This window comes from Notechis scutatus, chromosome 5, assembly GCF_049901735.1.
Source record: "Notechis scutatus isolate UNSWTSFEM ecotype Mainland chromosome 5, rNotScu1.2, whole genome shotgun sequence".
Classification (NCBI taxonomy): domain Eukaryota; kingdom Metazoa; phylum Chordata; class Lepidosauria; order Squamata; family Elapidae; genus Notechis; species Notechis scutatus.
In genome coordinates this window covers 56,798,610-56,817,146 of record NC_142013.1, presented here as the reverse complement: position 1 = coordinate 56,817,146, position 18,537 = coordinate 56,798,610, and the positions used below count along the sequence as shown (strand labels likewise).

General features: G+C 40.6%; 1 protein-coding gene across 1 annotated transcript in view; it reads left to right on the top strand.

Annotated features, from left to right (window-relative positions):
- Nucleotides 1–10,448: 10,448 nt before the first annotated feature.
- The window catches only part of DNMT3L (DNA methyltransferase 3 like), a 28,479-nt gene continuing 20,390 nt past the window's right edge, over nt 10,449–18,537 (top strand). Inside the window, exons 1-3 of the mRNA XM_026673975.2 lie at nt 10,449–10,539; nt 11,325–11,417; nt 17,893–17,967. Of these exons, the coding sequence (XP_026529760.2) occupies nt 10,461–10,539; nt 11,325–11,417; nt 17,893–17,967 (247 nt within the window). The 5' untranslated portion in view covers nt 10,449–10,460. The remainder of the gene's footprint in view (nt 10,540–11,324; nt 11,418–17,892; nt 17,968–18,537) is intronic.

Sequence of the window (18,537 nt, the reverse complement as noted above, 5' to 3'; positions counted from 1 at the left end):
TTGGATGGAAGACTATCTCCTATAATAAAGACTATAGGTTGACTAAAAAAGTTTTTTAAAAATATAGTCTCAAAACAGGAAAAATCAAGCCAAAACAGGAAAAATCAATCAAAACAGGAAATATCAAGCCATTTCCTGAACTGAAATGAAGTGGCTTACTAGAAGCCAGCATGGGTTTGTTAAAAGCAGATCATGCCAAGCAAATGTTATTGCCTTCTTTGATAAAGTGACTAAATTAGTGGATCAAGGAATATAATGGATCTTATATGTTTAGACTTTAGTAAGACATTCAATAAAATAGACCACAACCTACTTCTTGGAAAGATAAAACAATATGGGGTAGACAGTATCACCACCAATTTGCAGTTGGCTGACCAATCAAATTCTATTTGTAGTGCTCAATGAAATTAAATCTACATCAAGGAAAGCATTAGTGGGATGTCTCAAGATTCTGATTTAGGCCTAGCATCTCATAAGTGACCTAGATTGACCTAGGAAATTGAAGGGCACTCATCAAATTTGCAGATGACACCAAGCTGGGAAAGAATTGCCAACACTTTGGAAGGTAGATTCAAGATTCAGAAGAAACTTGATAGACTTGAGCATTTGGCCCTATCCAACAAGATTCAGCTCGCTGGTAAGAAAAGTACGGTCCTGAACTTTGGTGGGAAAAACCAAATGCATAGGTATGGAACAGGAAACACCTGATTCAACAGTAGTTCCTGCAAGAGGAATCTAGGTGCCTTGTGGACTACTACTTAAGTGTAAGTGTGTGATATAGCTGCCAAAAAAGTCAACACAGTCTTAGGCTGCATCAACAGATGGATTGCATCAAGTATATGAGAAGTATAGTATAGTAGGAGAGCAGTGGTTGCCAACCAGTGGTCCATGGACCACTGATGGTCTGTGAGAAAATTTTGGTGGTCTGCAGAAAAATTATTTGCATTTTTTATATTGCACTAAATCAGGGGTCCCCAAACTATGGCCCCTGGGCCGGATATGGTCTGCTGAAGCAATGAATCTGGCCCAAGGGGATCATGAGGCTGCATTCCCCACATTGCCCCACCCACCCACTGGCCCCCATTCTTAAGCTAAGAGCAAGCCTTACCTTGAACAGAGCAGTGTGTGCCATGTGGGCTGGAACTTGAAGGTAAGGCCAATGGCAGAGAAGGAAAATCTGCCCCAGACTCAGCACAGGACTTGACCAAAGGGCCGCCTGGGGGGGACAGCGAGGCTCAGCCACCTTTTGGGCCTGCCTCTCAGCTTCCGTGGGGCCTCTGTGCACCTGGCACCCATTTGCCCTCCCCTCCACCTTGGGCCCTGAATCCAGTCCATGACTGGGGGATGCGCCACTTCTGGACCAATCTGGCCGGCAGATGGACAAGTGGGTGGCCCTCAGCGTTGTGGTTGATCTGAATGAAGGAAAAAGAAGGCAGGCAGACTGACAGTGGCTTGCTGATGTTGGTGGGAAAGTCGGTCCCATATTCCAGAGCTCTAGTTACAGGACTGACCCATTGGTTGTCTCGGAGGAGCTCCTCCATCTGGGTCCACTGGCCTGCCAGAGAGCTTCCTGGCCACTCCCCGGAAGGCCAGTGCACCCAGGTGGAAGAGCTGCTTCAGGATGAACAATGGGCCAGTCCTGTGACCAGAGTTCTGGAATATGAACCAGCTGGGCAGCTTGTGGTGAGGCTGAAGATCTCCGCCATAGAGGGTGGTACATGCAATGTGCAACTTTTCAAGTAGTGCAACATGTAAGGACTACCACAGGTCTCACCAGCCAGAATGAAGTAATGGTGCTGTTGTTGCAACAGGGGCAACGGCACAAGTGAGCCGAAGCAGCGGTGGTGATAGCCAGAGCCTTAGTGAGCAGGAGTGAAGGGCTGCTTGCAGGCCGGTACACTCCGTTGGAAGAGCTGCTCCAGGATGACTGATGGGCCAGTCCTTTGACTAGAACTCTGGAATATGAGACTGGCCAGGCAGCTTGTGGTGAGGCTGGGAATCTCCACTGTAGAAGGTAGTATGTGCAGCATGCAATGTATTAAGTGGTGCAGTGTGCAAGGAGTAGTGCAGCCCTTGCCAGACAGAATTAGGTAATGGTGCTGTTGCCGCAAGGGGTGGTGGTGGCACAGGTGCCACCAGCTAGTGCAAATTTACTGCAACAACAGCAGAATGCTGTTGCCGTGCAAAGGCAAGTGGCGCTCTGCTTCTACACTATAATTTTGGGGAAAATTAGACTACAAATGTCATTCAAGGGGGAGTTAAGTCTGGAGAACAGGAGCTAAATGGGAGAAGATTCTAAAAACTAAAATAAAGCAAAATGACTTTGATTGCAGAAACAAGTCCAGCTCCTTGCCAAACCTATGGTCACAAGCCACGGTCATCCCCATTTTCAAAAAGGAAACCCCAGCCTAGTTGAAAATTACAGACCAATCTCCTTATGCTGCGTCACCTGTAAAATCATGGAGTCAATTATTAACCAATCCATTATCCTCCACTTAGAGACAAACAACCTACTCTCTAATAAACAATTTTGTTTCAGAAAAAAAACTATCCTGTAATCTGCAACTTTTACACTGAAAAAACATATGGACTACACAACTCGATCAGGGCAAAGCAATAGACGCAATCTACATAGACTTCTGTAAAGCCTTTGATTCAGTGGTACACGACAAACTACTCCTAAAACTAAAATCTTACGGTATCTCTGGACACCTGCATAACTGGATAGAAGCATTCCTGTCAAACAAACAACAAATGGTCAAAATTGAAAACATCCTATCAAATTCTGTACCTGTCATCAGTGGTGTCCCCCAAGGCAGTGTTCTAGGACCAACTCTCTTCATACTCTACATAAATGACCTCTGTGATCATATTAAGAGCAACTGCGTTCTCTTCGCTGAGGATGTAAAGCTATTCAACACCACTGACAATACTGCTACCCTTCAAAAAGACCTCAACTATGTATCAGAATGGTCAAACAAATGGCAACTTCAAATCTCAACAAATAAATGCTCTGTCTTACATATTGACAAAAAAAAAAATCAGAAAATAAAATACAAGCTGAATAGTCAAGACCTTGTTGATGATCCAAACTCTGTCAAGGACCTTGGAGTTCTCATCTCTAATGATCTAAGTGTTAGAGCCCACTGTAACTACATAGCCAAGAAGGCATTAAGAGTTGTTAACCTAATCCTACGTAGCTTTTTCTCTGGTAATATCACACTACTAATGAGAGCACACAAAACATTTGCTAGACCAATACTTGAATTCCAGCTCATCAGTCTGGAACCCACATTACATATCTGATATTAACACAGTTGAGAAAGTCCAGAAATATTTCAGAAGAAGAGTTCTCCACTCCTCTATTCATTGCAGAATACCTTGTGCCACCAGACCTGAAATTCTAGATCTAGAAAATCTAGAACTACACCGCCTTTGGTCTGATCTAAGTATAGTATATAAAATCATACATTGCAATGTCCTACCTGTCAATGAATACTTCAGCTTCAACCATAACAATACAAGAGCACATAATAGATACAAACTCATGGTTAACCGCACCAAACTTGATTGCAGGAAATACGACTTCATCAACAGAGTGGTCAATGTCTGGAATACTCTACCCGACTCTGTGGTTTCTTCCCCAAACCCCAAAAACTTTAACCTTAGACTGTCTACTATTGACCTCACCCCTTTCCTAAGAGGTCTGTAGGGGGTGTGCATAAGCCCACCAACATGCCTACTGTCCATGTCCTATTGTTTCTTTTATTTTTCTTATATGTACCCATTTCATGTATTCATAACTGTGTATATACTTATACCTATTATCTTGTAAGCAATTGACAAATCAAATCAAATAAAAAATAAAATGAATAAAAGTCAAGCAGCATGGAGGATCATAGATTGTACTGAAGCTAATTCAAATAATTGGATGCTTCTGTATGCACAGCCATGACCATTTGGAATTTAAATGCTCCCCCAAGACTTAGCCAATATAAGGATTAACAAAGAGACAAAGTACAGGTCTACTAGGAGAAGTCCAGCACCACACTGACCGTGTTGTTCTGGCCCTGAACAGAGAATAAAGTCAGGAAAGCTTGCCAATAAACTATTGCAACAGACATTACCATGATATGAATTAACTGCTTACCATTTCAGTGGTAAGAAACAAACAGAGCCCTGCAATTGCAGGGTGGGTCAAGCAACTTGCAACATGAAATCAGTCTTATGACACTGCCTGTGCAACTACCCGAGGCTCAGTATCCTAGCTTTATTGGGCAATATCTTCAGAAAATAACCTGAGCTACAACATGATTTGTTTTATTATTAGTTAATGAGAGGTATATTCTGCCTTTTCCTACTATTCCCTTTCCAACATTTTCCACAACCCAGAGAGAAAGTGAGGCTGGGAAAGAAACTGCCCCAGTCACCCAATCAGCTTCCATGGTTGAGGATGTACTTGAATCTAATTCTGATTAGTTTTAGTACAACACTCTAATCATATGTTCTGTGGTTCTCGTCACTTTATAGCACAATTAATAAAGAAATGTCAAAGAGATGGGATATTTTATCTTTTTCCCTGTTCATTTACTTGCTAAAATCACAAATATTCAACTTGCAGGATCACCATCCAGCTTCTTCTAGTATAAAAGCTCAAACTCTGTGTGATATCACCATATACAGTGCTTAAATTTAGCTAATCCCAATTCACATAGTCTGGCACATACACACAATTGCTCATGGTTAAGTGAACTATAATTTACTTAATTAACTCAACTTCCTAGATTTGCACAAAATATGGGATTAGCTGACGTCACACAAAAATCTAGGTTAATGTTGGTTGGCTAGTTTGTAATTCGTAAAATTCATTCATAGACAATGGAATGATCAACAACAATTGGAAAATTAAAAAAAAATCAACCCACAACTCATCTCCCCCTGACTGAGTTCTGCTTCTAGAGGAAAGCATGTCTGGAAGAAAAGTTCACACATTGTAGAAGGCTTTGTCCATTTTTCCTTAGCCTTGGAAACTTTGCTTGTAATACTTTTGGAAACTCCTAGCCTATAACAATATTTGTGTGAAATCTCTCAGAAGAAAAGGCAAAAGTATGTAGGAAAAGAAGAAGCAAAATATTTTGGAAATACAGTAAGTTCATAGAGACAAATTCCCAGGGGTAATTTGAGACCCTTCATAATTGTTTCATTTTTAACACAAGGTCCTTGAGTTGTCAAAAACTGTCTTAATTCATAACTTTTCTCCCAAATTAAATATGACAAGGCTATATTCACTTATTAAAAAATTGACATGCAATATCTCTGGGCTTCTTCCTTCTGTGAATCATTAACACATATCCACATCTCAAGGGTACTTTTGTTAGTAGCTTCAGACAAAAAGAACTTTGAAATTATGATGGAAAGTAAATTCTGCTATACACTTTGCTTCTGTTCTGTTTCCATTCCACTTTGCTTCTCCTTCTGTTCAATTTACACATTTTAATCTTATGAAGACATTTTGACATTTTGTATTGCCAAATACATTGACCACCAGGAGGTACTATGTAATCCAATTCATCCTATTGGAATTCATTGAAGGTGAGTAGCCAGAAGATGTTATATGGGGCTGAAACCCACTACTCAAATTTAAACTCACAGACCTTTCACTTTGCAACACCCCTCCCCCAACTATAACAGCAAATGGTATTATGCATTAACAGCTTCCATTGCAGCAGACTTGGAGATAAGAAGTCAATGTCCTCTAAAGGAAATTCCACATAGAGAATGTAATCTGTAAGTCAAAACTAACCAACTTTATGGGGTCTGGATGTTCTGTATTGCAGTTTACCCATTGTTGTCATCAGTAATCAAATCATCCAAAGGACTGCATTTGCTTACATTAATGCAAACCAATCAGTAGACTTCTTCAAAAGTTTTGGTTAGATGCAGTGGTGGGATTCAAATTTTTTTACTACTGGTTCTGTGGGCATGGCTTGGTGGGCGTGCCATGGCTTGGTGGGTGTGACTTGGTGGGCATGGCAGGAGAAGGATACTGTAAAGTCTTCATTCCCTCCCCACTCCTGGGGGAAAGTTATCACCAGTTCTCCGAACTATTCAAAATTTTCGCTACCGGTTCTACAGAACTGATCAGAACCTGCTGAATACCGCCTCTGGTTAGATGTCCAGGTAACATCTGGACAATGCTAAACTTTGCACTGTTATTCATTCGTTCATTAATTTCATGTTTATGGCTATCAAGTCACCAAGTGATTCTGGGGGACTAACAAATAATTTTAAAACATTAAAATACAAATAATAATCTATCATCAAAGAATCTGATCATCAAGTCTTGCTTAAATGTATCACTCAATCTGAGTGAAATGGTATGGCTTTGTAAAACTGCCTTTTTTAGTTACATGAACAATTCCATCATGGTGACAAACAGCCCCTCTCACTTCTCCTAGCTGCTTCACTTAGTTGGAAGAAAAGACAAAAGAGTATTGAATGTTCTCACCCACCCACCCCCAAAAAAGCATACAGGAACATTTTGAGAGTATCCAAACTTTCAGGTATTTCTCTCTAATCAAGATAAGGCATTTGCTGCCCTCAAGTGGCCCCAAGTTTGTTTTCTACCTTAGACATCCATATGGCAATGCCTAATTGCGTAAAATCAAGCCTAAAATTTGGCAAACATTACAGATTACTTAGTAGTTCAAATTCTATAGGAGAAGATTTGAACTGAATTCAGAGACAACCAGCTAAATATGAGCCAGCAGTGTGCAGCAGCAGCCAAACAAGCTAATGCAATCCTAAATTGCATTAACCAAGGGATACAATCAAGAACAAGTGAGGTACTAATACCACTCTATAAAGCCTTAGTAAGACCACACCTAGAGTACGGCATCCAGTTTTGGTCATCATACTATAAAAAGATGTTGAAACTCTAGAAAGATTCTGTTATTCTGGACAATTACAATATAAGAGAAAATGAGATTTGCCACTGCAACTTGAGCACTTGCTCCTGATGAAGCTTGTTAAATGAAAGGGAGCCTTTCTCCAGGCAGTTAAATGAAATCATAACCACTTAGGAAAAACTAAGAATGGATAGACATTACTAGTACTTTAGCACCACCTATTGGCATGTTATTAAATTTCTGTGTAAAATGCTACATTAATCTTGCAAAGAAGGCTACTTGTTTGATTTTGAATAAAGATTCTGCGCAAAAAATAATCCTATTTTACCCTACACTTCTTTTTCTTCCTTTTTTTCTCCCTAACTTTCCCACTATTTTCATTTTTCTTTCTATTTTATATTTTGATAGATTAATTTAAAAAATTGGAAATTACATCCAACACTGGACCTCCCAGTCTTATTAGTCCAGTACCAGTTCCATCAGTCATGATTCCTACTCTATTTATTTATTTTTTGTTCCTTTAATCGGGAATGCACCAAAGCCATATCACTCCAATCACAAATGACAATAACTTCAGATGAATTCTAGTGAACTCAAAAGCAAAATGAATCCAAAAGAGATAAAAGAACAAAGTTAACACATGAAATAAACTTAATACAGAGTATTTTCCAACAAAGAGATAAAAATATAATTCAGGTACAATCAAGGCAAGTTTTTTTTTTTAAAAAAGAAGACAAGATGTTCCTTGGTTGAGAAAGGGCAACTTGTAAACTTCAATAGTTTTACATCAAAGATTTTTACATCTGCTGCTGATACCATGGCACAAGGAGACATTCTGGGGCATGGCACAAAGGCAACATAGTCAAATAAGCAAGAAGAGTCCCTTTAATACCTCCAACTTTGTTCCCAGTGTCCAGGTTACCTTCGGCTGGAGAAAAAACTCTCCCAAGAACAGTCTTTTAAGTGGAGGAAATTCAGTCTGAAAACAAAGTACATGCAAACTGTAAATAAAAATCCACACAAACCATGCTGCAGCAATTAATTGGACAGGGAAGGAGAAGGAATTGCAGACTTGAAAGGCCAACAAAACACACACCATTGGGAAGACACCAGGAACCCAGATAAGCCTCAACAATAACAGATAACTTACAATTTGCTTCCAACAACTTTGCTGTGCATAGCTTCCCTTTTTAAACACTGTGTTCCCAGCTGCAGCGAATGAAGGGAATCAGGGCCCTTTCCACCCCAGCAAGCCACGTAACTCACATTGCTCCCTTCTCCGTTCCTCCCTGCATGCCCTAGGTTGAAGAGGGGGTGGGCCTGGATCTTCCTCTGAATTCCCTCTGCCTTACTCTACCTCTGCCTTGCTCTGCCCAGCTGGACTTTGCTCTTCCCCAGTTTCTTCCACAGCCAATGGAGCCATACTCCCACTCCCCATTCTCTGTCAGCTGCTCGGCCTCCCTCTCAGAATCAGATTCTGACAGGGGCATGACACATTCTGCAGGTTTCTCTCTCTACTACCTGCTCTATCCCCACCTACCGGAAGATTGAGAAAATTGGGAATATCCAATTCAGCATAGTTTGTAAGCCTGAGGCTGCAGGGAAAAGAAAAGAAAAATAGTAAAACTCTATCTATGAAATCCACTCAGAGTTTGTTCCTTGCAGTGAAAAGGAAGTCTGCACCCAAGCTTACATAATCAATGTATTTTCACAATCATTAGCATTTTTAAGACACTGTAACACATAGGATCATGCTAGTATGAGTTGCCTGGGCAGATATTCTTTTATTAAAAGATACTGCTAAGCAGCAGAACAGCCTTGATTTTTATTCCAGAAACCTACAATATCTCAGGATATAAACAGGCAGATAAATATTTACATTACAGAAGTACCAGGTAATAATACTTAGATAGAATCTCACTAGCTCAAAACAAATGAAGGCTGATTTGCATATACTTAATTTGTATATGCCTAATTTGAAATGTACTGAAAAACCATAAGCAAAAGCATATGAAATCAATCATATCATTTCTGTTTTAGCAGGGTGATGGAATACATACATAGAAGTAGCATTACAATAACTATAAGTTCCCATAATCTTCTTGCAAAGAATGTTTAGCGGAATTATTGGCTGGGTACAATCGGACTGATAAGAGAAGCAGTACCCTTGGCTCTTTGTTACAAATGGGTGTTGTCACAGTGTGACATTACAGAGTAGACAAGTATATTTTTTCATTAGTCAATTTTGGAGTGACAATTATAATAGAATAAAGAGTTCTTAATCTTTGGGGGGTGATGGGGATCTTTGGAATCTTAACAACAGCTGAGGGCACTCTAATTAATTTGGGGCAAATGGGTCACGCTTCAGTAAATGAATACATTGTCAGTTGCAAAGGATCAGTTTATACAATGACACCTCTATCACTTCTTGATGCATATGTCCTGTTAACCTGCTTATCTTTGTCTCCTTTTCTGAGCAAGTGGACACCACACCAGACTTAACAATGGACAGCATCAACTCACCATTTTTATTTCAAAAAAAAAAGTTTATGGAAATCTGACACATTCCTGAAAATAAAGAAGGTGAAAAGAGTTGATACTTTGCTTTGCAGCATCCTTCCCCACCACCCTTTTTTTCTTTTTACTAAGTTGCAAAAGATCAGATGCAGCAAGAAATCTGGGAGTATGTGTGGATAATGTCACCCTAAATGCCAGGTTGGGGACCCCAGATGGACATCCATTTGACAGTCTAACTACATTCAGTCCTCCCCAAAAAACACCAGTGAAATTAAGATGGTTTAAAGTCATCTTCCGTCTATTTTAAAACAAAGGAGAGTACCAATTGGGAGGAGGAAAATCTGCCATCTGTACTGTGGTATTTCAAACATCTTGTATTTGTATCTTTCTCAGTCTGGGCAACACCAGGTGCTCTCTACTACTAGAACAATTTTTTCAACAGGCAGAATAGGGGATTCATACCACAGCATATGGGGAGGGGGAGTCAGGTTAGGGAAGACTGCTGCATGGGGTCACATTTTTTAAATCTGTGCTATAGAACATTTTTAAAGTCTATTTTAATGCTTTGAAATTAACAGTAGGGTTGCCCTAACCTTTCCTCCATATGCGTTAAGTTTGAAGCTCCCAGAATTACAAACCAACATGGCCAATGAGAGTCAATGAGACTGAGTAAGATCTTCGGGTGCCCATGGAAAATCGGATTCTAAAACTGCCCATTCCATATTCGTCCTTCCTCCTGCTCAGCATCTTGGCCATCTTCGCGTTCCCAGGAAGCCTCGTGCTGCGGCTGTGGTTCAAGTCCGGGCATATTTTACCTTGACTTCGTAACAATCCGTAACAAAAATTCCCTATATAGTACTTCGAAGCCGAAGGGTCTTTTCGGCCCAAATTCCCTTTGTGTGTTTTCACGCGCAGTGCGTTTCCGAGAACCGCTCACTTTTCTCTCCCAACGCTCGCCTCGCATCTTGGAAATCGCGCCTCTCTCTCCGGTTGGGGATCCTGGCCGCCGTCAGAAAGAACTTGCTCTCTTCACTCATGGCTCAAGACCAGGTGACGGTCGTCGTAGTGGACATTGACAACGATCCCGAAGAAACGTCCAGTTTCTCAGAGGCAGGTGAGTCAAAAGGTTTCCGGGCGGGGCATATCTATTTCGTCCCCTCCAGTCCCCGGAGGCCCAGGGAAAACAGGAAGACTGAACAGCAGGGAAGAGGGACGAACACAGCAGTGTATGTACACAGACAGAAAATAGTGGTGCCACAAATCCAGGCAAAAACTTTCCTAAAATACCATAGAAAACACGTGTAAACCTGCTTGGTAGGGAGAGAGCCATAAGCCCTGTTAAGTCAATATTCATCTTAGGTTAAGTGAAGCTTTAGAAATAGTCCAAAGTTTTCACAGAAAGCATGAACTGAACAGATTCACCGGTCCAACCCTTCTTCGGGTGCTGGCTAACCAGTGCAAAATAATCCATCCAGTGCAAAGACAAATTACCTCCTGTAATTTGGTTACATCACTAATATTAATGCCGCCCAAAGATTGCTTTGGCCTTCTGAGTGACTCTTCTTGCCCTGGTTCACCTGGTGGTCCACTAATACTACTAGATTGTTGTCTTTTGAGTGAGCTTACATACAAAGGTTCCACAAATCTTGCTCCCAGGTCTGTGGATAAGGCATTTGTTGAGCTCCTGGTGCTCTTTTTATGAGCTATTGTAAGGTATAGCACTCTTCTTTCATTGTTTTTTTTCCTGTTTTTGTTTTTAAGTATATAACCCATCTGGAGTCTCCTTGGGCTTGAGCAGTCTTCTAAACCTAAATGAATAAAGAAACCATGTCGTTCGTCTTTTTTGTGCCTTTATGAATGTTTCTTCCTTCCCAGCCTCCCCTTTCCATTCTCTTTCAGCTTTAACATTCGAGGATAGACATTTTCTTGAAATCATCTCTGTCAGTTCAATGGAAGGAACATCTCCTGTCAGTCTACTTGGGCCAAACGCAAGTAATGACTTTTTTCCAGGCAGGGTTTAAAAGTTATGGTGAAAGATAGACATTAAGAGGTGACATGAGCGAAGTGCAGCCATGACTTTCAGGCATCATTCCTGGCAGCAATTGTTGTATTAAGCCAGAAATATCCCTACAGACCAACCAGGAATATTTATAGGTTTCATGGCAGCTGAAAGTAGGCATACTTGCATCATCCCCTGAATTTTGAATCTGCACCTTGTTTTTCCAGCAATCAAGAGAAACTGCCAGGAGTGTGGAGGGGAGATTGCTTGCTATCTGAAATGTGCTTAAGTGTGAACAACTATGGGATAGTATTCATGGTGTTAGTAATGTCTAATGCATTCCATTTTGCATGGCTTTTTGAAATTTCCTTTTGTTTATTTGTGTTGTTTGGAATTTAAGCAATAACTCACTATACTCAGAGGGATGGGGTTTTTTTTGGCTCTAAAGAAGAACTCTGTTCATTGGTAAGTTGATCTCTTCCTGCTGCAATAATACTCCCTATCTATTATTAGAGATTTATGCTCTCTTCACCGGTGGTGATGGAACTGGTATTGGCAATCCATCTAACAAAGCCAATGCCTCTTTCTCACATCTCCTTGTCTCAGAATTGGCATTGGTGCTGCAGTGGTGAGAAACACACATTTCTAGTAGTTCCGCCAGCTACTCTGGGGGAAAGAGAGGAGTTGGCCCCACCTCCCCTGATCTTGTGAACAAGCTCACTCCCTTGGGTCATGGCTTTAGTACAGGGGTGGGCAAACTTTTTGGCTCGGGGGCCTCATTGACTTTTAAAATTTGACAGACGGGCCGCCACCTGGTGTCAAAATGCCTGTCATTACAAGTCAAAATCAAATGAATGCAATCATTCAATCATTCACATCAAACCTTAATTCTGTACCAATCTTTGGCGGGCCGGATTAAAAAGACCAACGGGCCGGATGTGGCCCGCGGCCATAGTTTGCCCACCCCTGCTTTAGTAGCAGGCTGTAAATTAGGTGGGTTCTTGTCACATAGCACATCATATTGCCATGATTTGGTTAAACAATCTGAAGTGTGGGGAAGCAGGTAGTATTTATTGGAGAACAGCAGAAACTTTCCACCTCTCTGTAACCTTGAGAATTGAAAGGGACCTTGCAGGTCATCTAGTCCAACCTCCCACCCAAACTGGAGACCCTACACCATTTCTGACAAATGGCAGTTCAGTCTCTTCTTGAAAGCTTCCATTGATGAAGCTCCCACAACTTCTGAATGCAAACTATTTCATTGGTTGATTGTTCTCACTGTCAGAAAATGTCTCCTTATTTCTAGGTTGAATCTCTTCTTGATCAGTTTCCATCCATTATTCCTTCTCTGGCCTTCAGGTGCTTTAGAAAATAGCTTGACCCCTTCCTCACTATGGCAGCCTCTCAAATATTGGAACACTACTATCATGTCTCCCCTGGTCCTTCTCTTCACTAGACTAGCCATGCCCAGTTCCTGTAACTGTTCTTCATATGTTTTAGTCTCCAGTCCCCTAATCATCCTGGTTGCTCTTCTCTGCACTCTTTCTAGAGTCTCAACATCTTTTTTATAGTGTGGTGAACAAAACTGGATGCAGTCTTCTAGGTGTGGTCTTACTAAGGCTTTATACAAGTGGTATTAGTACCTCACTTGATCTTGATTGTATCCCTCGGTTAATGCAATTTAGGATTGCATTAGCTTGTTTGGCTGCTGCTGCACACTGCTGGCTCATATTTAGCTGGTTGTCCACTAAGACTCCAAGATCCCTCTCACAGTTACTGCTATTGAGCCTGGTTTCACCTAGTCTATATGTGTACTTTTGGTTTTTCTTGCCTAAGTGTAGGACTTTACTTTTCTCCACATTGAATTTCATTTTGTTAGTTAGGGTCCAGTGTTCAAGTCTGTCAATATCCATCTGGATCTTGAGCCTATCATCTACAGGTTTTAGCTATTCCTGCCAACTTAGTATCATCTCCAAATTTGATAAGTCTCTTTTATTCCATCATCTAATTGTTTATGGAGATACTGAAGAGTACTGGGCCTAAGACAGAACCTTGTGGTAACCCACTGCTTACTTCCATACATGTAGACATAGTACCATTAAGGACTACTCGTTTGACAGCCAATTATAAATACATCTGATGATGATGCTATCTATCTATCCCACTTTTTTCTAGCTTACCAAGAAGCAGATTGTGGTTTACCTTGTTGAATGCCTTTCTGAAATTTAAGTATACTCTGTCCACGGCATTTCACTGGTCTACTAATTGAGTCACTATGTCAAAGAACAAAATAAGATTGGTTTGGCATGATCTGTGGTTAACAAACCCATGCTGACTTCCAGTTATTACTTTACTCATTTCTAGATGTTTGCAGATCTGTTTTTTTATTATCTTTTCTAGTATCTTCCTGGGTATTGATGTTAGGCTAATTGGTCTGTATTTTCCTGCATCTGGTTGTTTTTCTTTTTTTGAAGATGGGAACCACATCAGCTCTTTTCCAGTCCTTTGGTAGTTCCCCAGTGCTGTAGTGCTCTAGTATTTTTGAAAGATATGATACAGTGGTTCTGAGATGACATCTGCCAATTCCTTTAGAACTCTGGGAAGTAATTCTTCAGGTCCCAGTTATTTATATTCATCAAGATCAGACAGATGTTTTTCTTATTTTAACTTTTATTTGTACTCTGTCTTTTACAGTTGTCTTTTTTGGTAGATTGGACTACAGTTTATTTTTGTGTGAAGACCAATGCAAAGAATGAATTAAGCACTTCTGCTTTCCCTCTGCTGCCTGTTACTTCCTTGCCGTCTTCTCTCTTTAGTGGACTGTTTCCTTTTTTTTTGTTATTTATATGTTGAAAGAAACTTTTAAAAATTATCTTTGACTTTGGTTGCAAGTCTGTTCATTCTGAGCCTTTGCTTTCCTGACTTTGTCTTTGCAGATTCTGGCTATCTGCCTTAGTTATGTGTCCCTCTTTCCATTTTTTTATACTTGTCCTATTTGTCTTTTAGTTTAGAGACATCTTTGTGCAGCCATGCTGGTTTCTTCTTGGATTTATTGTTTTTCTTTTTCAGTGGTATTGTGCTGGACTGGGCTTTTATTATCATATTTTTCAGAGTTTCCCAAGCTTCTTGAGTTGTTTTCCCCTTTAGGATTTTCATCCAAAGAATCTTTCCCAAGTCCTTGTTAAAATAAGCTGTTTTAAAATCTCTGGTATCATTGTGTTCTATTACTTGTGTTTGCATTATGTTGAATTCCACTATAAATGGTCACCCTCACCCAAGATTCCTGCAGTTTTGACTTCCTCTATCACTTCTTCTCTGTTTGTGAGAATTAAGTCCAGTATTGTTGTCCCTCTAGTTACTTCCTCTATATTTTGGATAATTAAGTTGTCAGCTAGGTTGGTCAGGAACCTTTTCAATTCCTCACTTGGTGCAGAATTGGTCTTTCAGTTGATGTCAGGGTAATTGAAGTCTCCCTTTATTATTATAATATGTTTCCTACATACATTTGTTAATTGGTTAGCAAAAAGTACATCTATTTTTTCTGCTTGATTGGTATATGCCTGCAGTATACATCTATGGCAATGTCATTCTTTTTTTCCTTTTTATATTGACTGATATACATTCTAGGAGGTTTTCGTCTTTGGTTTCATGCATTTCTGTAGCAGTATAGTAGTGTTTTACATATAGGGTAACTCCACCTCCTCTTTTATGGGATCTATGTTTTTTTGAATAATTTGTATCCTTTATCAGTATGTTCCAGTCACGGATTTCATCCCACCAAGTTTTAGTGGCGGGATTCCAACTATATCATATCTATTTTCATGTATTAATCATTCAAGTTCATCCTATTTGTTCCTCAAACTTTGTGCATTTGTATATAAGCATTTGAGATCTTCATGACTGACTCTGGGTATGCTTCCTATGTCTCCTATTTGGTGTTTGAGTTTGTCTTCCTTCCCATCCCTCCTTACCTAATTATTTGATTTGTTTTCTAGGGGTCTTTGCTTGCAATTAGGTCCTGGATATCTTAAAGATTGGTCACCCTCCCCCCCCCCTCAATTTTAGTTTAAAGCCCTCCTGATAAGTTGAGCCAGTCATTTTCTGAAAACATTCTTCCCAGTTTTTGTGAGGTGCAGCCCATCCCTTGCCAAAAGCCCATTGTGGAGATAGTGCAGACCATAGTCCAGGATTCCAAAGTTATTTCGGCAACATCAACCCTTTAACCATTGATTCACTTCTAGAATTCTTTATTCTCTTACTGGATGTTGACTTTTCCTTGGCAGTACAGAAGAAACAACCTAACTGCTTAACTTTCTTGCCTAGCTGCTTGTAATCATTCAATATTGTTTTCAGGTCCATTTATGTGTCATTCATCCCCTACTTGTAGTAATAAAAAAGGGTAGTAATCTGTGGGTTTCATTACTTTGGTTAGGTTCTCAGCCACATCTTTGATTTTTGGTCCAGGGAGACAACATACCTCTCTGGATTGCTACTGTCTGGTCTACAGACAGCTGGTCTGTTCCTTTGAGAATTTAATCTCCTGTCACCAACACTTGCCTTTTTTGGGGGAGTGCGGGGTAGGGAGGTTTGGGGTATTTTTCTACCTGTCACAGAAGCACTTGATGATGCTACTTTTTAAGGGACATTTGATGATGCTTCTTTTCTAGGTGTCTGCATGTTTTCTTCCAGGAAAAGTCTATGAAATCGATTGCTCAGCACTCAGCACCATCAGAGTGGATTGGGTTGGATTCTCTTCTCTGCTTGCAGCTGGCCTCACTTGCTCAACCAGCTTGCTACTTTGTTCTCCACTGGTTCATTTTGCTGCCCGCAGTCGGTTTGCCTCTCTACTTCAATGGGCCTCTGGTCCCTTGGGTAGGCCTCTCGATTGCAGCTGGGCTTCTCTCAGCAGCCAAAGTTCACTGTGGGCCCTAGGTGGCGTTTTCCTCCTAATTTCTCCAATCTTCCTCTCCTTTTCCTTTCTCGAGTCCTTTTTCTTTTTCTGTGACTTTCCTCACCACCTCTCCTCCTACCATTTTATTTTAGTTTAAAAGCAACTTTTCTCCCCATTATGTAACAATGCTTCCTCTGTTGCCACCATCTTGGCTTTCTGACTTTTCTGAGAATTCTGGTGCACCATCCTATAAGAAAATGTGGCTACTTCCCTACTTTGGATAGCAAGTAAAATTGATAATCAACTGCATTGAAATATCTGAGCTTTTCTCAGCTTGATGATTCCTAGATGAGCCAATGTTTATCAATCTTGGCAACTTTAAAATGTGTGGACTTCAATTCTCCTCGCCCAGTCACTCCTTAAGGTATTTCTTTCCCCCCACCTCCTGATGATCAGTTGTTCCGACGATCAGTTGTGCCGGGATCCCCCTCGCTGACTTACTGCTTCACCCAGAAGGCTTCCCTGAGGCCCAGGAAGGCAAAAAACAGAGCATGGGGAGGGGGCACAGCACACACACACACACACATACACCGCATGCCCCTTTTTGCCTCCTGGGCCTCAGGGAAGCCTCCTGGGTGAAGCAGTAAATCAGCGAGGGGGATCCTGTCACAACTGATCATCAGAACAGCTGATCGTCAGGAGGGGGGAAAAAAGAAATACCTTAAGGAGTGACTGACTGGGTGGGAAGAAAGCAGTCAGCGATGTTGGGCATGCGTGCGATGTCATGCATATGCAATAAGGACTGACTGGGCAGGGAGGGGTGGGCAGAGAGGGGCGGGGCCAGCCAGGGGCACGATTTGCCAGGGTATGATTCTCCGAACTGTGCAGAATCGTAACAACTGGTTCTATAGAACTGGTCCAAACCAGTACAATCTCACCCCTGTATAACCTATAAAACAATGACTGGTACACATTGCTGCCCATGATGTGGACATATTGGTATAAAGTTGGGACAGACAATTAGCTCAAAGAAATGGCTGAAGGATTCAGTCTGATTATTTCTCTACATTGATAACTTTCAAGCATAATTGTGATATGCTTCCATTACGTTTTCTAGAAGAAGGTATTCCCAAAACCTCTCCAAGTTCAAACATGTTTCCAGGAGGAATAAAGTGGACTAATTGCTACAGTTCAAATACATTGATTATTTTTATCAGGCTTCTCCAATATAGTTACAGACTGCCATTTGACAGGGATGATGGGGGGGGTGTCTCCTGCTTGGATTGGAGGGGTTGGACTAGATGACTTATAAGGTCCCTTCCAACTTCGTTATTTTGTTATTAGTCTAGATTTCCCATACAGCATCAACATAGGCCTTTTGGCTGGGAATTCTGGCTCTTGGAGCCTATCACAAATGTAACTTCTAAGTTTGATCTGAAATTCAATTTAATTCTGAGAGATTTCACATGCTAACAACTGACAGTGCTTTAAATAAGATTTGTACATATCTTACTAACTTAAACTACTATATAATGTAAAAAAATTCTTTTCCCTCATTGTACTTTTATCTGTATCAGTAGAGAGCTACAGTTCTGAACTTGATATTTCTACAAGTTCTGTGGAAGAAATAAGCACCTCTAAGTTAAGCAAAGGTAATATCTAATTTTGTTTTTCCCAACATGAATTACCATTTCTTCTGCTCGGTGCACCTTGAATAGCAACTAAACTTTTCATCCATGGGCTCTGAGTATATTGACTGCAATTGTTCCCTACAGGTAGTCTTTGTTTAGCAACCGCAATTGGAATTGGCAACGTGAAGCAACCACTAAGTGAAACTTATGATCTTAGTTCAGTTTAGCTTTGCTTTACGTGTTAATTTTGCAAATGTGAGGATTGGTTGCAAAGTTACTTTTTCATCACTGTTATAATTGCAATCAGTTGCTACACGAAACAGTTGCTAAACAAGGTCTATCTGTACAATACAGCACAACACGGAACAGAAAAGTCTTTTTGACCTATAAGGAAGAAACTGTGAGAAACAGAAGTATCTGTAGAGTGTGGTGGTAGAAAATAAATGACAAAAACCTCATTGTGTTGTTGTTATCATTCTGCACTTTAATGGTGGGGAGTATGAGCCTATTTGTCCTGTGATCCGAAAGGTCCTCCTCATTTAGAACCTTTAAAAAATATGCTACTGTACTGAATTTAGACAAAATAATTAA